At 35.4% G+C, this 23,312-nt stretch overlaps 1 protein-coding gene and 1 pseudogene across 1 annotated transcript; both read left to right on the top strand.

The window, feature by feature from the left end:
• The first annotated feature begins 3,201 nt into the window (after nt 1-3,201).
• On the top strand, nt 3,202-9,753 carry LOC120177196 (annotated as a pseudogene).
• An 882-nt stretch (nt 9,754-10,635) lies between these two features.
• LOC120177165 (kinesin-like protein KIN-14S) lies at nt 10,636-15,047 on the top strand. The gene is made up of 12 exons (XM_039183390.1): nt 10,636-10,994; nt 11,079-11,126; nt 11,472-11,602; nt 11,712-11,796; nt 11,883-12,146; nt 12,246-12,525; nt 12,808-12,969; nt 13,129-13,344; nt 13,454-13,491; nt 13,623-13,786; nt 13,881-13,994; nt 14,142-15,047. Exons 1-12 carry the CDS (start codon nt 10,946-10,948, stop codon nt 14,904-14,906), a joined length of 2,316 nt encoding a protein of 771 aa, XP_039039321.1. The 5' UTR covers nt 10,636-10,945; the 3' UTR covers nt 14,907-15,047.
• Nucleotides 15,048-23,312: the final 8,265 nt, after the last annotated feature.

Raw genomic sequence — 23,312 nt, 5'->3', positions numbered from 1 at the left:
AGTCAGACTATTACAGGTGTGTTTCCTGACAGTGTTACATTACTGTTTTATATATATATATATATATATATATATATATATATGAATATTGTATATCTGATATCTGATTTATCGCATATTTCTAATATGATTTCTGGTTACAATATTTTATACCGATTTTTTGAATATTGATTATCCGACATCTGAATTACTGTATATTATTGATTTGACTTCTGATTTTTGTATTCATGTATATGATTTCCAGGCATGAACATTTTTATGCTTTAAAGAATTAATCATTGTTTTCATTCGAATACATTCATGAGCATCTCTATCATTGGGGGTATTGTTGAAGGAATTATATATGCAGGTTCCTCGGCTTTGTGCTTAGGGCCTTATTTGTTGTGTGGGATGGGTGTATGGTTCTGGGGAACCTACACATCTTGTTGTGATGGGATGAGGGTAGTATTCATATTTTTAACGACATGTTTGCATAAATCGATTTTACTGGAATATTTTTATCAGTATGTTTTTATATACATTGTATGGAGAACACTGTATTTTTTTAGCTCATTATGTAGTTTTTACCCTTTTTCATATATCGACAGACTGTAAGCTAGCAGATTTGGCATCAGGGGAAAATCAACTACTTTTATTTTGTACAAACGTATGTCTCTATATGTTTTCCAGTTGTATTTGGTGACATGTATTTTGTTATCGTTTTGGATATATTTGTATTATTAATATTTTGTTCTGTATTATATTTAATGTATTATAAGTTGTGTTAAATATAAAGAAATCTATGAATGAGACATGTGACTGCTTAAGTTTGGGTCTAACGTTTAGATCGGATCTAGGGGTTACACCTAGGAATGGCAACGGGTCGGGTTCGGGGCGGGTTTTGCTCGCCCCGTCCTCGAACCCGAAATAAATCCCCATCCCCAACCCCAACCCCGACCCGATCCCCGACGGATTTTTTATCGGGGCACCCCGTCGAGGATTTTTTTTGCCCTGTCCCCGAACCCGACCCGAAATATTATACCCGAACCCGAAAATATTTTATATATAATTAATATAAAAATATAAAATATTATATATATAATTAATATAAAAAATATAAAATATTATATATATATATAATAGGGGAGGGGCGGGGATACCTTTCCCCAAACCCGAACCCGACCCTAAAAATTCCCAAAAAAAATCCCCGAACCCAAACCCGATATCATTCAACCCGACCTGACCCGAATTTGACCGGATTTCGGGTTTCCCCGTCAGGTTCGAGTAGGCCTGTAAATGAACTGAACGTTCAACGAACCGTTCATGAACCGTGCGGCGGGAAGTTCGTTTATGTGCGTTTATTTATTAAATGAACGAACATGAACAAGATTTTTTGTTCGTTTAATTAAATGAACAAACATGAACATAGGTTTCGTTCGTTCATTTAGGTTCGTGAACGTTCGGTTATGTTCGTTTGGTTATGTTCGTTTATGTTCGTTCGATTATGTTCGTTTATGTTCATTCATTTATGTTTAACCCAATCTTCTTAAATCAATTTTGGTGACCAATTTGTAAGTATCTTAAAAATATTAATCTAATATTCTGATGACCAACTCCATAATTAACCTAATTTTATTTGGAGATTAAATCCAATATGTTAACCTGTGAGGCACCTCGCTCTTATATTCATTTTCCCCTTTTTTTCCCAAATCTTATTGTTCACTGGAGAGTGGAGACGATCTCTGAAAGATTCAAAACAAGTTATATTATAATGCAATATGAAGTTTTACATGTCTGTTTTCATCTTTCTCTGTTTTATTTGACTTAATAGTTGATATGTAAAGTTATTGTGGGTATCTTCACATCTAAAACTCAAGAAAACATAATACTTCTTTCTAGAAATAGATGGGAAGATAAAGGTAAAAATCGGAAGTATATGAGCATCAGTAAAAAGAAAAATATATAGAATTTGCCAGAAAACAAAACAAAGGTTTCTATGCAATTTCTGAAAAAGAGTGTAATAGCGGAAAATGATTGTTCATATGTAATCATGGAACACTAAGATAAATATTATAGCGTTAAATTAAAGTCGTGCGAATCATTTAATATCTTTAAAAGATCGATCGAAATATTTGATATCTTCAAACATTTCATCACTGCTAATAAGCTCTTACGCTATTTATCACTGTAGATTTGGTTGATTTGCATTGTCGACTATTTTTCATGAAAGAACAATGGAAGGTAGGGTCTCCAACGTTTATGTTCGTTTATGTTCGTGTTCATTTATGTTCGTGTTCGTTTATGTTCGTGTTCGTTTATGTTCGTTTATTTATTAAATGAACGAACATGAACAAGTCATATTCCTTAATAAACGAACATGAACAAAAAAATTTTTGTTCGTTTATGTTCGTGTTCGTTTATGTTCGTTTATTTATTAAATGAACGAACATGAACATACATTCGTTCGTGTGCGTTCGGTTCGTTTACAGGCCTAGATTCGAGTCATACTGCCATCCCTAGTTACACCACAGCATGTTCACTTGTGAGAATGATCTTCCCCGGAGCTCTGGCAGCTACCTCCATTTTTTTCTCAGAATTTTCTTTATTAAAAATGTTGAATTTGAGCTTTTTAGTTGATTGCTTGTGATCTTAAAAATTCTGAAGACCTTAAAAACAAATTAACTTATTTAAAATGTCACATGTTCAATATTTTACAATATGTTTTATAGAAGTCGAACTGTTTTAATATCCAAAATCTTAAGAAATTAATAGAGTTAACAACATGTTAACGGAATGATCAAAATAAAATGATATTAATAATTCAAAGATTGATATGAAATATTTTAAAATTTAAGATTAATTTAAAATAAAATCATATTTTAAAATGTAAGGATCAATTTAAAATAAAAATTATAATTTAAAGACACACTATACAATTGACTCTAAAAATAAACATCTTATATCAAATGTAGACACACTATACATTATTTCTTTAGTAGAGCCTCAGTCTTCCGCCTCCACTTCCACGGCCGCCTCTCCCTAGGGTTTTTCGGCGGCCTCTCTCTGCTACCATAACAGTAAACCTCCACCACTCATTCATCTCAATATTCAGGTTATTTAACTTCATGCCACTCTCTTACCCATTACTTCCATTTATTGTTTCTCAAAACCACAGTTTCGACCTCAACTTCACTTTTTTTTACGTTTTTGACACTGTAGCTTAACTAATTTTACTTTACGTTCTTCACTTATTTATTTATTTTTTTAGCTTTAGATTTTTGAATGGCTAAATCTTCGAATCCGGAAGGGAAGACCGGTGTTCGAATTGTGGTGGCCGGAGACCGAGGCACTGGAAAGTCGAGCTTGATTGTGACGGCTGCCACTGAGACTTTCCCGACGAATGTGCCACGGCTGTTGCCGCCTACTCTGTTGCCGGAAGATTTCTATCCCGACCGTGTCCCCATAACCATCATGGACACCTCCGCGAAGTATATTTCTACTAATTATCCTCCATATTACGTTCTTTTTCTTTTGTAAATATTTGACGCTATTCTAGTGCTGTTTGGAGCAGTAGTTGTTAGCTTTTTAAATGAATTTATAGTTAATAGAATTCTAAATTTCGTGTGATAGCTTTCGCTTCAACTTAGCTTAGACTCGGTTCTAGTGCAGTGAAGAAGCAGAGTTTGATAAGATAATATTTTTTCATGCTTCAAGTATCCTGTATATCACATTTTTTGTAAATATTTGACGTTATTCTAGTTTTATTTGGAGCAGTAATTGTAGCTTTTTAAATGAATTTATAGTTGGAGAATTGTAAATTTCGTGTAATAGCTTTTTAGCTTCAACTTAGCTTAGACTTGGTTTAGCGTGACAAATAAGCAGAATGTGATAAGATAATTTCTTGTTTGCTTTGATTATTTCCATGTTTGGGCGTAAGTTTTGATTTTTTCCTTTTTGGATTTGTTAGCCCAGAGGATAAAGGTAAACTAGCAGAAGAGCTGAAGCGAGCCGATGCACTTGTGCTTACTTATGCATGTGATCAGCTTGAAACCCTTAACAGATTGAGCACTTTCTGGCTTCCGGAACTTCGCCAATTAGAGGTTTCTATCTTAAATTACTTTTGTACTCGTGTTTTGTGCTAGTTTATTCTTTTTATTCAAAAAACGTTAAGGTGAAGTTAAGTTGTGCCAGCTATTAATTCTAATTCATATTTGTAGTATTTGAACCTGTTTCAAAGGATTTAAATATGCTTTCCAGTGCTAATTGACTCATTATTTTACCTTGTAAATCGGACATCACAGACTATTTTTTTTGTTTCTTTCATGAATCTACTTTTGCTAAAACTGAAGTAATTTTTTGTTTTCTTGTTGAGCAGGTGAAAGTTCCTGTCATAGTAGTAGGCTGTAAGCTGGATTTGAGAGATGACCACCAGCAAGTGAGCTTGGAACAAGTGATGTCACCGATAATGCAACAGTTTCGGGAGATTGAAACTTGTATTGAGTGCTCAGCTTTTAAACACATTCAGGTATAGATCTAGGTCCTTGTTTCTTTTCGAGGTTAATTTTAAATTGTGGTGCTATATCCTGCTGATAAAATGTAGATTGGTTTTAGCACTGATTCCTGGTTTTTGCTTCTTGAGTGTGTTGTGCTCTGCTATGCACATGTGACAATTGGCATTGTTGTAGTTTTCTGTGTGACACTAATTGATATTTATGAACACATTGATAATATTAGAGATTGAACTTTTAAAGTATATCCTTTTTGGTAGATTCCGGAGGTTTTCTACTATGCACAAAAGGCAGTGCTTCATCCAACAGGCCCTCTATTTGATCAGGAATCACAAACTTTGAAGCCACGGTGTGTGAGATCCCTGAAGCGAATTTTTATTCTTTGTGATCATGACAGGGATGGTGCTCTTAGTGATGCAGAATTGAACGACTTTCAGGTTCCTTATTTACCCCTTGACTTATTTTTGTCTTCTATTTTTAATGCGGCCGGGACATGGTTGGGGGATGGCATCTGTAAAGGATTGTTCCATTCACTGCTTGAAGTGTTGAATGATGACCATTTTAAGCTCGAAACAAAACATTTTGTCAATGGTAACTTAAGATCTTGTTCTTGAGCATCTAAAAAATCTGATAATTCGTTGTAAAACAGGTCAAATGTTTCAATGCTCCATTACAGCCATCAGAAATAGTTGGTGTGAAACGGGTTGTGCAAGATAAGTTGGTTGAAGGAGTCAATGAACGCGGCCTTACATTGACTGGTTTCTTATTTCTTCATGCACTGTTCATAGAGAAAGGTCGCCTTGAGACTACATGGACTGTACTGAGGAAATTTGGATATAACAATGATATCAAACTTTCTGATGATTTTGTTCCACATTCTTCATTAAAACGAGCTCCTGATCAGGTAATGCTTCATTGAAATACTGTATATGAAAAACTGAAATAAGAATTTATAACTGTTATTTCCTTGGTGTTTGTCTCCAACTAGAATTGACCGACATATCATTTTTGCTCATACTACTGTTCATATGCGAATTGTGGTTATTGTTGTCTATAGAGAAATTCGGGAGAAAATCTTATATTATTTACCAAGTAATCATAACATATATATACAAGTAATCCTTGAATAAAATAAGTAACAATCTAACTTGTATCCTAAGAATTCTTTTCATGTAAATATTACAGCCTGCAATGGTAATAACTCGGTGTGCTGTAGAGTGAAATTTTATTAGCACTATGCCTGGATGCGATTAATCATATGTTCAGTTGCTGATGGAATGCCCAACTGTATATAAAATGAGCAGTGCCTAATTGGCTGATGTTAGACCAATTATCGTCTTGTTTCACATATAACAACACTATCTTATCTTATATCCTTTAGTGCAGCCTTATTTAAACTTGCCACTATGATTCTATGTTCTTTGTTTTAATTTGTGTAGAGTGTGGAGCTGACAAATGAAGCTATCGAATTCCTGAGGGGGGTGTATGAATTGTTTGACAGTGACTTGGTATATCTCAGTCTTTCTCACATTTATTTTAGTTTGATGTACCTTGCCTTTGACATTGTCCACTCTTCAAATATTAATATTCCTAACTTGTTATTAAAGCTTTTGAAGTTCTAACAACTTGAATATTGTTCTTTTTCAGGACAATAACCTTCGGTCAATTGAAGTTGAGGATGTTTTCTCAACTGCTCCGGAAAGGTATTATGGTTCCCATTTTAAATGAGATTAGTTTATTTTTGCATTATGGGCCCTATTGAGAAGGCAAATTTAAGTGCAGGGATGTCTTCTCCATCCCAACTTTGTCCCTTTTGCCTTTACTTTGTACCAACCATGTATTTTTCATATACGATTACATATTATCTCTATTATTATAAGCTTTCAACTGGACATGGTTGTGGATAATGCTTGACATTTTTTCTGTTAAACTTCAGCCCTTGGAATGACATTCCGTATAAGGATGCTGCAGAAAAAACTTCACTGGGAGGGCTATCACTTGATGCATTTCTGTCAGAGGTATCCTTGTTTTCCTCCTTGAAATGGGAATATCATACTTAATAACTCATTGTTGACTACGCTAACTCCAGGGAACTTTAATGCATATTGGCTTATGGAAACTTTGACTTGCTCTTGTTTTGAGTCTTTGCAGTTCAAACATTAATCCGTTATTCCCATAATGAATAGCAACTCTATTAACATTTGTGGCTGCTTATGAAAATGTTGTAATGAAGTTTTTATTACATTTGGGTAGATTGGCTATTGGGTAGATCATTGCTCTGCATATTTTAGCTATGATAGATCAGCCCGTACTTGTATTTCATGATTTATATTGTGCACTGCAGTGGGCCCTTATGACACTCCTAGACCCAGCTTATAGTTTGGAGAACTTAATATACATTGGATATCACGGTGATCCTTCGTCTGCAATCCGTGTGACTAGGAGAAGGCACCTAGATCGAAAGAAGCAACAATCAGAAAGAAATGTTTTCCAGTGCTTTGTTTTCGGTCCAGCAAATGCTGGGAAATCTGCATTGATGAATTCTTTCCTTGGAAGGTATTCATTAGAATTTGTTTTCCTAATAAACTAATTATCTTTTCCCCAAATTGACGAACTTATTAACCTTAATGCAGGTCATATTCTGATTCATATTCTCCAACCACTGATGACCGATATGCAGTGAATGTGTGGAACTACCTGGGGTTAGTTCCTTTAAACCATGAACCGTGTTTTGTGTTTGTATGTTGAAAGCAAGACCCTAACTCAAAACACAGGGATCTTTTTTTGGGGGGTCGGGATTGGGGGTTGCTGAAGTAACTTGAACTTTAGTATATCTGCATTTCTTGTTCTTCTAGAGTCTATACTATAAAGTGGGTATACTAAAATGATGTTGCATAAGGTTCAGATGCAATAAAACTAGTTCTTCGAGATTAAAACCCATGAAAATTCACATGCTCCTTGCACTATCAAAGCAAGTTGTTCGGGAACTTTTGCTCATAGAAGTTTATAGTTTCCTTAGCATATCCTTGGGCATGAACCTTGGTTGACTTCATTGTAGCTTTGAGTTTCAGTGATTGGGCTGAGTGTATTTCTCATTTCATTTGTAGGGAATAAAGAAAACTCTAGTCTTGTGAGAGATACCTGAAGATGGAGTTGCAAAACTGCTGTCTACCAAACAGTCTTTGGCTGCCTGTGACATAGCAGTATTTGTTCATGACAGGTAAATCACGGGCTTGATTTATTCAAGCTAGGGTTTTAAATTTGAGGTATTTACTGCCATTAGTTAAACATTTTCAATTATGTGATCTTATGGCGCAAAAGGTTGTTCTCACACGCGCTTTTGGAGTGTGCTTGTCATGTCAAATAAAGATAGTTAAATATTTTTTAACCCATGTTTGAATTTTTATAAAATTTCATTTAGATGCATATTTGAGTGTATACTGTTCCTTTTGCTGAGTGCTGTGTCATGATTGTCCGGCCTTTGCAGTTCTGATGAGTCATCATGGAAGAGGGCAACTGAATTGCTCGTGGATGTCGCTGGTCATGGTGAAGACACTGGTTATGAGGTGCCTTGTCTCATTGTTGCTGCTAAAGATGACCTGGATCCATTTCCAATGGCAATACAGGATTCTACCAGGGTATTTTACTTCCCCTTTTTAAATAATTTTCTTGCATTTTAAGTGGACAAGTAGAATGTCTTGTAGAGCTCGTAAAATGTAAAACACTTTGTTCATTTCATTTTAGACCCAGCAGTACTGAAAAAATAAGTAAAAATTATGACACAGCACAATACAAAAATGTCTCGAAATTTTTATAATATAAATTATTAACGTATCAGAATCTATATTTCATGTGATACTACATTGCACAATTTCGACACATTAATATGCACGAACACACAATACATTGAAGATGTACCATGTATGTTCATGTCACTGGTTGCCTCACTGTATTGGATAATTATAGAATTAGTCCATCGGAGTTTTCATCTTGAGGAGCTGGGCTGAAAATGCACTGTGTTACAAATTTTGCGTTTGCAGGTTAGCCAGGATATGGGAGTAGAGGCACCTATACCTATCAGCTCAAAATTGAGTGATTTCAACAACATATTCCGAAGGATAGTAAATGCTGCTGAGCATCCTCATTTGAGCATTCCTGAAACGGAGTCCGGCAGAAGTCGGAAGCAGTACCATCGACTCATGAACCGATCTCTCATGTTTGCCTCAGGTACACTGGTAGTCCGACATTCCACAACTGTTTCATTCTCATTGCTCTTGAAATTTTCTTCACTGTGGTTAGATCTTTATGAGTAGTTGCTATCCACATAATTTTTCGTGAAGTACCCCTTGTCCGAAGGTCCCCTGTCCAAAAGGTACTGAAACGTGCGAGAGTATACTCATATATGCAGGGACGGATGCAAGATTTTACACTAGAGGGCGAACTTATAAAAATTTAGACGAAACAGACTTATCAAATTTTAGGTGGGCGAAAACAGATTATCAATAGAATACACAGAAAAAATCTAAAATATAGGAGAATTTGAAAACTTCAGGTGGTGACCGCACAAAAAAATCTAAAATATAGGAGAATTTGAAAATTCAGGGGGCCGACTTCCCCCACCCGCCCCCTAGGTCCATCCTTGCGTTTATGGCACTCACACCTGCATCCTAGTAACATAGGTCAGGGACAAGTACTATTCTGCCTTTCTTTTCTGAACAAAAACAACATTAAAGTGCACATGCACTTTAAATCCTCGATCTAGTTCGACACTTCGGCTTACTGTTCCTTTGCTGTGCTTTTGTTTGAAGATTAATGTGCAAGTTGAAAATTTGGGAAACAGTACTTGTACTGCTTGAAAGTTGCTTTGATTTTAACGGCACTGCTCATTTTTTCCTTCCCCCCATTTTTTTACCTTCTGTCTAAATATTTTATATCGATGGCCATGCTCACAACATCAGATTGTTGATCATTTTCAATGCGGTGTTTCACCTTTTGTAGTTGGAGCTGCCGTAGTCGTCGTTGGGTTTGCAGCTTACCGTGTATATGCAGCGAGGAAAAATGCCTCCAATTGAGGGAAATGTCATCTTCTTAGAAACATCCATGCCTGACTTTTATCAAACTTCCGTGCCCTAATTTCCGGTCATATCGGAAGTCTATACGCATAGGAAGGCGAAAGAACTGTAATATCTACTGTCATTTTAATGGCGGGAGAGTTTGACGAGTAGAATATTAAGAGGGAAAAGGATAGATAAATGGTTGAACTTGGTTATTGTGCAATGAAAAATTTTGCTTTAAGATATTTCGCCAATTTTTTTGGTTCTTGTTGCTTTGTTATGTATTTATATTTCTGCTACCCTTCATTTCTCTTGAAGTATAGATATTCGACACATTTTCGGACATAGATAAAGATGTGTTCACTCAATTAAACGGATGTTAACTCTTTAGTTATGATTGTAATATCAATAAATTCAGTGATTTGATTGTAATTTAAAAATTTATTTTTATTGATTTGTTTATAATAATTAATTAATTGATTTATATTTATGTAATTTTTTTTAAATTAAATGATTCATTTATAATTTTATTAATAGTTGGGTGACATGATAGGTATTTTGCGCGTATATTTTTGGTTTTAGTTCGATTATTTTGATTTTATAGAATTTGAACAATTTTCAAGTTCAAACAATTTATTTACTTTTCAAAAGTTCATTCTTCAAATTTTAATTTAATTTGCATTAACAAATTGACTTTTAAATTATTCTCACTTAGGTAATTAATTTCTTTTCAGAAATAATATTGAAGTTTTTCTTTATTTGTTTTAATTTACCTAGAAGGTTAATTTCAATCAATACAAATATAGTGTGATATATTCCATCACAATTGACAAGTATAAATTGATACGCTGCCTAATATTGTCGGTGTTGTTTTTCAATATCATTTAAGGGTTGGTTTAAGAGCATTAATGTTCAACTTAGATAATCGATAATTTTTTAGTTAGATAATTGTTTGGAACATATGATAGTTAGATGATCATTTTATAACTTTTAATAATCAATGGATTCAATAAAGCAATGCCCTATAGTAGAAGGATTATTCTGTAATTTTTAATCGGGTTGAAAAAACCAGATCCAAACTTTTTTAGACCCGATTCATACGCTCCTTAATTTATATGAAAATAGCCGTTACAAAGACTAAGTCCATCAACGGCTGGCGTTTCTCCATTTTGAATCCAAACGAAAACCCTAGCCCCAATTTTTCAAAATTTAAACTCAACTCTTCAGTTTAGCTCTCTCTCTCTCTCTCTCTCTCTCTCTCTCTCTCTCTCTCTAATTTCTTTTATTTCTCGAAAATTCTCGCTCTTAATATTGCTCAATCTCCCAATTACTCTTCTTAAATCGTTTAATTTTCCATTTAGTCATTCTTTTCTAACAATCGAATTCTTGTTTTTCTGTAATCAAATGGCTGAAATGGGTTCGGAGAGTTGCGATCTGATCGGTTTTGATAAAGGTTAGCGCTTCGATCTTCTTTCTTTTTGTGCTTCAATTTTATTTTTATGATTCTGATCTGTGGAAAACCGTGATGTTTTTATAGATCCAACGGTGGAGAATGAAACATTGTCTTGCCCGAACTCTCACACTGGTTAGTTCTTTTTCTTTTTCTTTCTTTCTTCCTTTCATTCTTTGCTTTGAAGAAAGCATTTAGGCGAATTTTAATGACATGTTCTCTAAATCTGAACGGAATTTAGCAATTGGGGATAATTTGTTCGAAACCCTAAAAAATTCTTACTTGGATGATACTTGTAAAGTGAGTGATGATTCTTGGCTGTTCATGAATCCTTCGTATTGGCTAGAAAATTGTTGTAATGTTTCTTTTTTCTGTTGGTGCATTTGAATGTTCAAATTATCGTATTTGAGGAAAATTATGTTGAATAAGTATTTGAGTAATTAGATACTAATTTGAACAAAACATTGGCTATTCCTTTAGAACTTTTAGAAGAGAATATCGACTCCATGGATGAAGATACTATGGCCAGCATGAACCAAGAAATATCTCCAGCTCAGGGGCCAACTCTTCCGATATTACAGAAAGTTATTAATTTGAGTAACAGTCTTCAGGTAAAATAGAGTAAGCTATTGCTTTTCATAAGCTTGATATATATATTTTCCTTGTTTATGTTCTCATTAATGGTTCAAGGGGTTGACTTTGATTAACTTAATATCACAGAATTTAAAGACAGAGCATGAAATTCTGTCCAATCAAGTGAAGTCTTTTCCTGCTCATGACATTGTAGGAACTCTTCAGCTGCTCAGTAAGTAGTGGATTGAAGAAACGAAAGTATTGGGTCTCTGTTTTTTTTATTATTTGAATTCATTTTCTATTTTTTGTTTGGTATAGATAATGAGTATGAACTTCTGAAGAAGAAATACCTCGATGAGTCATCGGAAAGGAAGCGCCTTTACAATGAAGTGATTGAGCTTAAAGGAAACATCAGGGTCTTCTGCAGATGCAGACCTCTAAACCAAGTTGAAATCTCGAATGGGTCCTCTTCTGTAGTTGAATTTGACTCGTCTCAGGATGCTGAGCTACAGATAATTTCTTCCGATTATTCCAAGAAACAGTTCAAGTTTGATCATGTATTTGGGCCTGAGGATGGTCAAGGTACCCCTAAGATCTCTTGATTGAGCTTACATGACCTGAGATATCTTCACTAGGTTTTATTGTATAAGTTTTTAATTCTGTGTTTTTTTAATTATGCAGACGTTGTATTTGCACAAACCAAACCAATTGTCACTTCTGTATTGGATGGTTTTAATGTTTGCATATTTGCGTATGGACAAACTGGAACCGGGAAGACATTTACTATGGAGGGAACACCAGAAAATAGAGGAGTTAATTACAGGACATTGGAGGAGTTGTTTCGAGTTCCTGGAGAGAGAGGTGGTGTAATGAAATATGAACTATTTGTCAGCATGATGGAGGTCTACAACGAAAAGATAAGGGACCTGCTAGGAGAAAATTCCAACCAGCATACTAAAAGGTTTTTTTCATAAAACTAATTTATATTCGGTTGGCCAATTATTAAAGTCTGGTTGCAAAACAGATACTTTTGTGCAATCTATTAACTTTTATCTCCATAAAGAAAAAAATCCATTGGCATAAACTTTAATAACTATTCTTAGGGACAATATGTTGAGAAGGTAAAATAAAGTTCAGAATTTCCAACCAGTCTCTGCTTAATGTCTTCCATAAAGAAGATTTTAGAAACCCCATATCTGAAGAGTTAATTCCAATTTTGAAGTTCAACATTTTGTTGATATAGGTTGGATATCAAGCAAACAGCAGATGGGATACAAGAAGTTCCAGGACTCGTCGAAGCTAGTGTTTACAGTACAGAGGAAGTTTGGGAGCTACTAAAGTCTGGAAACCGGGTCAGATCAGTTGGAGCTACCAACGCCAATGAAATGAGCAGTCGTTCTCACTGGTAATATCTTGCTTTCTATTTGCTTTGTTTCTGAATTATGTTTAAAAGGCTAGACTTGTTGCGATCTAATAAATGAGAAAGCATTTGTTATTCAATAACTCTGGCTGACAAAATTTTGTTGCATTTTAACTATAATGACCAGAATTTCTCTCTTTGCAGCTTGTTGCGTGTCAATGTAAGGGGAACAAATTTGATAAATGGTCAAAAGACTAGGAGTCACCTATGGCTGGTAGATTTGGCTGGCAGTGAACGCTTTGGAAAGATTGAAGTTGAAGGTGAAAGACTAAAGGAATCACAGTTCATAAATAAATCTCTCTCAGCGCTTGGTGATGTAATTTCCGCCCTTGCATCCAAAACGTCCTATATTCCTTACAGGTTTCTCCCTCTCTTACCACCCTGTTCTCATACAAGAATAATACATACGAACAACCGACTGAAAACACATTAACACTTTTATTCTTTCTCCTTTTCTGTGGAAAACCAGGAACTCAAAGCTCACACACATGTTACAAAGCTCTCTAGGTAAGCTTTTGTCTCGTCATAGTATCAATGGAAGTTGATCCTCTTTATCTGAAGCTAGTTAATCTGGAAGGATTGTCCATGAAGGATCTGTATTCATGTTTGGTAGCCTAATGGAAAATCATGAAATGCAGGAGGAGATTGTAAGACTGTGATGTTTGTACAGATCAGCCCATCTAATGCGGACCTCGGGGAGACACTCTGTTCATTGAATTTTGCTAGCAGAGTTAGGGGGATTGAAAGTGGTCCTGCCCTCAAACAGGTGGATCTTACTGAGCTGTACAAGTATAAGCAACTGGTATGACAAATTGATGAAATTTGTAATATTTCCCTCTCTTAACATTTGAGGTGAATTCAATTTGTTTGACTTCTGGATATTGATTAATTAACAGGCAGAAAAGTTGAAACATGATGATAAGGAAACAAAGAAGTTGCAGGATAATGTGCAATCCTTGCAGCTGAGACTTTCTGCGAGAGAACATATATGCAAAAGTCTCCAAGAAAAGGTAATCATTAAACAAACCGACTCGGTTATCTCCGAGATGTAGAACGGCCTTTTTCAGATTGTAAAACGTTTATTAGCAATCTAGTTTCGGATGCTTTGTTCTTCCTGGTGTTTTGTATCATTTTCATTGCTTGGTATTTGATGTCAGGTTCGTGACCTAGAAAATCAGCTAGCTGAGGAACGGAAAACTCGATTAAAGCAGGAAACCAGAGCTTTTGCTGCTTCTGCTTCTACTAGACCCCCTCTTAAACAAGCAGCGGAGAAGACCAAAACGGATAAAAAGCCGCCACTTGGTCCATCAAAAGTGAGGTTACCACTGCGAAGAATCACCAACTTCATACCCCCAGCAACACCTTTGGCCACCACCAACAGAAAGATATCTAGAATATCGATGGTAGCATCCTCTAATGACAAAGAAAACAACTCTGAAACCGTGATGGCACCAAAAACAAACAGAGAAAACCTTCTAAAACCGAGACGTTCTTCCATTGCTGTCAAACCTCAAACAGCCAATGCTCAAGTCCTTCAGCCTAAAAGGCGAGTATCCATCGTTGCCATCCGGCCTGATTCGCACATGACCACACCACTCCGGAGGTCTACTTCCGGTTTCAACAATGGTACAACGGACAGACCGTCGTTAGCACGGGATGCCAGGAAGGCAAGATATTCGAGATTTTTCTCTCCATTGCCAGAGTTTAGGAAACCATCATCACCTGCAGCCATGAGAAGTAGTAGCAAATTCATGGGGAGCCCTCCAGGCGCGCAGGCAGGTTCATGGAAGCCGAGGCATCCGACCGTCGTTGCTTTGCAACGGAAATCGTTGGTATGGAGTCCACTCAAGTTAAAAGGAATGCAAAGTAGTTACCGGAAGTCGTCGTTTTTGCCTTTACGACCTTCATCCGAGAGGGAATGAAAGTTCTCTAATTCGATTCTCTTTTGCACCCTACTATTAACAGAACCAAAAGTGAACATGCTGTACTTTCTGTACAAACCGTGTTCCATTCTATCTTGTGTGATTTCTAGGCTAAACATACTCCAAGAAGTGTATACATTGTTGTATTTTGGTTGCGTAATAATGAAAACATTTATTATAATTTCTTTAATACACTATCAATTATATTTAGTATTTTAATTTTTATGCGAGACCGTTGATTCCTTCACACGTATTTTAAAAATAAAAAATATTAAAAAAATCCTTTTGTAACAAATCATATGTTAAAAAAATGGAAATGCTTAATACAAAAGCAGAAAAAATAATAATAACTTAGTCCAGAGCATCTACCATTATACCACAATGATCGGTTATATTATCATTGTCCATAATGGAAAAGAGCATTTGCCTATTTATATAACGGATCGTATGGTAGGACATAAATTGGGAGAATTCATACCTACCATAAATTTTCACGGACATGCAAAAAAAGATAATAAATTTCGTCATTAATATTATTATAATAAATTTAATAAATAAAATAGAGATTAATTAATAAATTCATTGGTGAGAGGTAAACCTTATAATAAAGATAAAGAAACACAAGAGGAACCCATATACAACTTCAAACGAAGTATACGCTTTAGGTCAACATATATGTATGTCTGCTCACAAAGCACAAAGAATAATTGATCAGATTCACGGACGTTCCTACGAAGAAACACTTATGATACTAGAATTCATGCCTTATCGAGCATCTTATCCCATTTTAAATTTGGTTTATTCTGCAACAACGATTCGTCACAATAAGAGTTTCAATGAAATAAGTTTATTCATTAGTCAAGTCGCAATAAATAAGGGAACTATTATGAAAAGACTAAAACCTCGAGCTCGATGACGGAATTATCTAATAAAAAAGACTCACTTGTCATATAATTATTGTATTGAAAGATATTGAATTTCAAGTAATCTTTTTTTTACCATTCAAAAGAAGTATATGTTATGACCCTACGAACTCAAATTTTAAAATAAAAATTCATTTTTAAATTTTACTTGAATAATTTTTTTAGTTTTTATTTGATAAGATAAGAAAGAATATTTTACCATAATTATCTTTTTAAAAGATTATAATAATAATTATTTTTTATATATAAGATATTATAATAAGAGAAAATAACTTCAGTGATAGAAAATTCCTTATAATATACAATTTTGACCAACTTTTTTTCGATTTGCCAAAATGACCAACAAAATCGCAATGCGATCTCTAAATCGCAACGCGATCTCCAGTATCACAAATCAGTTTCCAGATTCGCAATGCGATAGTCAAAATCGCAATGAGAATATGTAAATAGCAACGCGATTCTGACTATCGCAATGCGATTCTGACTATCGCAATGCGATTCTGACTATCGCATTGCGATAATACAAAATCGCAATGCGATTTTCAAAGCGCCATTAGTATTGCAATGCGTATTTTATTTTCAAATTCCAAACACGAATATTAATACATCCCGTAATTGCAACTCTTAACCTAAAAACCCTAAATCACAACTCAGTCCCATCTCCATTCTCACTCTCTACGACGACATCTGTCTCCATCTCCGGCGAAATCCGTCCCCATCTCCGGCGAAATCCGTCTATCTCCATCACTCAGAGCCACCCTCACAATCATTCACAATCAGAAATGGAAAATCAACCAAATCAACCACCGAGGGTTAGTTTTTTAAATTATTTTTATTTTGAAATTTTTGCATTATTATTAGGTTTTTCATATTGAAATTGATGATAAGTTTACTGGTAATTTCAATAATAGATTAACCATTTCACTTAGATTGCTTATTAAATTCATTCGATTGCTGCCAATACTGCTAAATTGTTTAGTCTTTAACCCTGTAAAGTTAGTATTTGTCTTTGTTTTGTCTTTTGGTTGAAGTAATGCAATTCATTCAAGTTTCAATTTTAGACAATGACTATTTGAAACCGAGGATCGTAACGCGAAATGAAAATCACAACGATAGTCAAATTCGCGTTACGATAGTCATTTTCGTGTTGCAATTTTCATTTCGCGTTGCGATTATCTCGTTGCGATAGTCAAATTCACGTCGCGATAGTCATTTTCGTGTTACGATTTTAAGTTTCAGAAACTATTATTCTTCTGCAAATTGAAACTTGAATGAATTGCATTACTTCAACCAAAAAACAAAGACAAATACGAAATTCACATTGTTGCAAATTTAAGTTTGAAGAATAAACTATTACTACTCTTTATGTTTATTATTGTTTTTGGTATATCTTCACAGTGTAGTTTTTAATCTAACTTGGTATGTTTATTGTTTTTGTAGAACTTTTTTTCGGCTCAATTGACCTTAAGGAATAAAATAAGCATAGTCACTACAATTGCGTCGAAGCTTTCACCTGTACAAAGAAAATTGTTTGAGGATACTTGCTTCGGGCCATGGCAAAAAGTACAACATCCGGGTGAAGATGCTATGTTGACCCATTTGTGGCTTCAGACCATGACTAGCGATCTCCCCGAGAGTATAAAACGTGGTAATGAAGAGATATGGTTTCATTTTTCACCGGCGTATACATGTTTTGGGCGGGAGGAGTTTTGCTTAATCATTGGTCTACGCTTCGGACACGATGATGTAGGTCGATAAACTAGTCATATTACCCGCCCATCATGGTTATCCCGGGTTTTTCCTGAGCTGTCAATGGAGAAGCCGAATTTACACGTCGACGAATTGACGAGATTATTGAATAAGAAAAATGGTTTTACTCGGATGGATGACGTCGATGTTGTCTGAGTATGCCTTTTAGTACTTTTGCATGCCGGCTTTTTAGGCAGAGAGGCCAGACAACCTATTTCTAAGGACCTAATATTATTGGTAGAGGACCTAAATGCATGAAACATGTTTCTGTGGGGTTCGTATCTATGGAAAGCTACCTGGAATAAGTTGTCGTCTGCCTTTGATGACCGCAAAATTTTGTGTGGCAATGGTTCCAAATACACTTTGTCAGGCTTTATTTGGGCCTTCAAGGTAAGAATTTCTATATAATGTTTCCAAAATTATAATTAATTATTTAACAATTACTAATGTTTGTGTATTATATTGTTTTTGTAGATTTGGATATTTGAGGCTTTTCCCGACATGCAGACATATGCATTAAAAACTTCAAATGATATTCCTAGAGCTATTTCCTGGAAGAGGAAACGGCGGCTGTTGATTTGGGAAGAGTTACTACGATATATGACAATAAATGTTGTAAGTTAACACAAATACTACCATATATAAACATGTTATTACTAGTACACGTTTAACTTTGTTTGAGCTTTTATGTTAATATGAGGCCAACACTCTATTACAGAGGCTGACACCCACGGAGGCTGAGCTTGCCACTGATTGGTGGCAAGCTAGTAAGCGTTTTTTTGATGGCACAGATGATGAGCAGCCTCCACTTCGAGAGCCATCACCTCACCCAGAGCCATCACCTGATCGACCACACTATATACCTCTACAACGAGAGCCATCACCTATTCTGTCACATCATCGAGCCTCTTCTCCACCATCACCTCATGATAGGCGACTGGCAAAGATGCCACGACATTTATCTCCCTGTTCTCCATCTCCACAGGATGAGTTAGGGGAGTTACGTGATGAGGTCAATGCCTTGCGTGAGGAGGTCGGTACTTTACGCGATGACAATGGTGCATGGCGTGACAAGGTATCTACTTTACGTGGTGAGGTAGCGGCTCTACGTGAGATGGTAGCATCGTTGCAGAATGAGGTTCATACTCTACGCAACGAGGTAAGTTTAAGATTTTTCATATATATTTAACTTGATTTACTCGTAATTTCACTTAGATTAACCATTTCACTTAGATTGATTAGTAAATTCATTCGGTTGCTGCCAATACTGCTAAACATTTCTAAAATAACCATGTGAAGTTAGTATTTGTCTTTGTTTTGTCTTTTGGTTGAAGTAATGCAATCCATTCAAGTTTCAATTTATAGAAGAAGAATAGACTCAACACGAAACTTAAAAATCGCAATGCGAAAATGACTATCGCAACGGGATAATCGCAATGCGAAATAAAAATCGCAACGTGAAAATCGCAATGTATTGAAAACATTTTGATATTTCGATATAACAAATTAAGTTAAATGAATTTTAAGATTTTCCAAATGATTTTCTAAGTATATTCGATAGAATTATTCGAATATCAAAACATTACTCCAAATCTTTCAAAGATCATTTTCAGTCTTTACTCAAAGTGTAAAATTAAGTTTTAAACTTAAAACAATTTCAAAATAATTTTACAAAGTATTTCGAACCATTTCAAAGCCAAAAATTTCAGATTGCTCAGAGGGAACCGATTCCCCCCAGGGGGTACCGATTCCCCCCTGAATGGTTTGGCTCCGAGAATTCCAGTATGCTCGGAGGGAACCGATTCCCCCCCCAAGGGGGTACCGACCAAAAATTTCAGATTGCTCAGAGGGAACCGATTCCCCCCCAGGGGGTACCGATTCCCCCCTGAATGGTTTGGCTCCAAGAATTCCAGTATGCTCGGAGGGAACCGATTCCCCCCCAGCGGGTACCGATTCCCCCCTTGTATAACGGTCGAAATATTTGAATTTTACACTTAGGGAACCGATTCCCCATAGGGGGTACCGATTCCCCCCACGCTCCAAGCTGTTTTATTAATTGTTTTCACACTAAAACGGCTATATGATCTTCACTAATCATCCCCAACGTTCAGAAGTGATTCAAGGTGTATTTAAACAAGTTCTGAAGCCCTTGATCAACAAGAAATTATAGAGAAATAAGAGAGAAAGCATCAAACACCAAGTTTGTGCAAATCAAGCCAATTTTTCTTTTCAATATTCATTTTGCTTTCAAGAACACCATTTATGCTCATTTGTAATTATCTTTGAGTGTTCTTTTCTTGTTCTAGAATTGTGCAAACATCTTACCTTGTGAGGTTTTTCTTGTAAGTTTGCAAATTTGTATTTCTCTTTGAGAAAAGAGTGTTCTCAAGAATTGAGGTATATTCTTGAGGGAGTTGTAAGGTTATCTCTTTGGCCTCAAAAGGAAGAACAAATTAGTGAATTTGTTGGAAAATCCTTAGTGTGGATAGCTAAGGTAGTGGACGTAGACTTTGGTTGATAAAGTCGAACCACTCTAAATCGCTGTGCAATTTCTTTCAATTTTCTGCAAAAGCTTCCACCAAATTTTTAATTGTCAATTCACCCCCTCTTGGCCATATTCGTCAATCGATTAACTCAACAATTGGTATCAGAGCCTAACTCATTTGAAGGTTTAATCGCCTCTTGAGTCGATTCGGGAAGAGTTATATCGATAATCAAAGTCATCAATGGCCTCCGCTTTAAACTTCGACTCCGGTCTCGACTCGATGCCCGTCAACAAGCCTCCTTTCTTCAATGGAGCTAACTATGCCTATTGGAAGAATAGAATGATGTACTTCATTCAAGCAAGTGACATGGGAGCATGGAATGCTGTAGAAGAAGGATACATCAAACCTCTCACTCATCCAAGGTTGTGGAGTGAAGGAGAGACAAGAATGTTCCAGCTCAACTCTAAAGCCATTCATATCATTTTTTGTGCTCTTAGACCAGATGAATACGGAAGAGTTTCATCGTGTACAATCGCCAAAGAAATATGGGACAAACTTCAAGTCACTCATGAAGGTACCGATGAGGTAAAGAAATCTAAAATTAGTATTCTAACGCATAGCTATAAAAATTTCAGGATGAAACCAAATGAAGATATCAAAGCTATGACGGATAGATTTTCAACGATTGTCAATGGTCTCAAATCATATGGAGAGATCATTTCAAATGAAAAGCTTGTGAGGAAGTTAGTCTACTCCCTCCCAAAATCGTGGCAATCAAAGAAGACGGCAATCATCGAGTCTAAGGACTTAACGTCATTAACTCTTGAAGAGCTAATTGGGTCACTCCTCACTCATGAAATGATGCTCGAAGATGAGGTGGACCTCGACAAGATTGACGAGACACCAAAGGAGAAGGAGAAGAAGAAAAACATTGGAGTTGCTATCAAATCCACAAAAGATGAGAGTGATTCGAATAACGATGACGATGACGAGGAAATGGCATTGTTTGCCAAACGGTTCAGAAAAATGATGAGACCTTATCGAGGAAGAAAATTCAAACGAAATGAAGGCCTCAAAAATGAACCGAATGAGAAGGACCCAATCATTTGCTACGAATGCAAAAAGCCAGGGCATGTCAAATATGATTGCCCACAATTGAAGAAAAAGGGTCAATCAAAGAATAAGTACAAGGCTCATGTGGCTACATGGAGCGATGAAGAAAGTTCCGATGAAGAAGAACAAGAACTAGCTAACTTGTGCTTGATGGCATTTGGGGAAGATTCTAAGGTAACCTCTAACTTATCCGATTTTGATGATTTATCCTATGATGAGTTATTAGAGGAATATAATGGGTTGGCTTTGGATTATGAGAAATTATTTTTAAAATATAAAAATGATGTTTCAAAATTGAAAAATGAAAACAAACTCATATCCAAAACCAACAACGATCTTGAAAGTAAAATCAAAGATTTGCAAATCAAACTAGAAGAGTTTGAAAAGAAAAATTTAGATTTGCAAAATTTACTTTCAAAGATCAATGATGATCATCAAAAGAAAATTGATGATCTTAAAACTTCTTTTGATAAAGTTGGTACAAAACATTTTGAAAAAGGTGGAAATTCAAAATCCAACTTTGTTAGAAAAAGTTTTAGAAACTACAATCATAGAGGTCCCCAAAGAACCTCTAATGGAAAAATCGTTAGAAGTATGTGGGTTCCTAAAGAACTCATTACTACTAAAGATAAAAATATCCTACACAAATGGATACCTAAGGGGACTAGGATTTTGGAAACTAATGAATATGGACCCAAAAGAATTTGGGTACCAAAAATCAAAAATTAATCTATGTTTGTTGGGAAAGGAGCATTGCTACAAGGCACGGGAAGCAAATTCAAATTCATGGTACCTTGATAGTGGATGCTCAAGACACATGACCGGAGACAAAAGCCGGTTCATTGAGCTTAACGCCAAAAATGGAGGAGAAGTGACTTTTGGAGACAATTCAAAAGGTCACATTGAAGGTATTGGTACAATAGGTAATACCTCTTCCATACAAATTAAAAATGTTTTATATGTGAATGGATTAAAGCATAATCTATTGAGTATTAGTCAATTATGCGATAAAGGATTCAATGTCTTATTTGAAATTAATGGTTGTAAAGTCATTGACATTGCATCTAATCGGATTATGCTTGTTGGTCATAGAATAGGAAACATATACATGGTGCATTTAGATTATTTTGATATGACTAATTTATGCCTAGTTGCTAAGGATGAACATGATAGTTGGTTATGGCATAGGAGACTAGGATATGCTAGTATGAGTGTTTTGCAACGGTTAATTCAAGGAGACCTAGTAAGAGGGTTGCCTAAGCTTAAACTTGATAATGATAAAATCTGTGATGCTTCTGCTAAAGGAAAACAAAAGGGAGTTTCTTTTAAATCCATTAATGATGTATCAACTAGTAGAGTTTTACAATTGATCCATTTAGATCTTTTTGGGCCAACTAGAACTACTAGCTTGGGTGGAAAACAATATGCATTTGTCTTGGTAGATGACTATTCTAGATATACTTGGGTTCTATTTTTAAATACTAAAGATGAAGCATTAGAACAATTCATCACATTTTCAAAAGTAATCCAAAATGAAAAAGGTTACTCTATAACTAGTGTTAGGAGTGATCATGGAACTGAATTTGAAAATCTTGGATTTACTGAATTTTGTAACTCTAACGGTATTAGCCATAATTTTCAGCACCTAGAACCCCTCAACAAAATGGAGTTGTTGAGAGGAAAAATCAAACTTTAGAAGAAATGGCTAGAACCATGCTTTATGAAAATAATTTGCCAAAATATTTTTGGGCGGAAGCCACAAATACCGCTTGTTATGTTGTAAATCGAGTAATGATTAGGCCAATTTTAAAGAAAACTCCATATGAAATTTTCAAAAATAAAAAGCCTAATATTAGTTATTTTCATCCTTTTGGATGTAAATATTTTGTTTTAAACAACGATAAAGAAAACCTTGGCAAATTTGATGCTAAAAGTGATGAAGGAATTTTCTGGGTTATTCCTTAAATTCTAAAGCCTATCGTGTATTTAATAAAAGAACTTTAGTTGTAGAAGAGTCTATACATGTTGTTTTCGATGATAATCCCCTTCCGAGGAAGGATTCTTGTGTGAATGATGGTGTAGGTATTATAAATACAAATGACGCTAGACATGACGTTGGAGAACCATCATCAAAG

Source organism: Hibiscus syriacus, unplaced genomic scaffold (assembly GCF_006381635.1).
Source record: "Hibiscus syriacus cultivar Baekdansim isolate YM2019G1 unplaced genomic scaffold, ASM638163v2 tig00112285_pilon, whole genome shotgun sequence".
Taxonomy (NCBI): Eukaryota; Viridiplantae; Streptophyta; class Magnoliopsida; order Malvales; family Malvaceae; genus Hibiscus; species Hibiscus syriacus.
The sequence above is the reverse complement of the archived record's forward strand: the minus strand, read 5'-3'. Positions and strand labels throughout refer to the sequence as shown.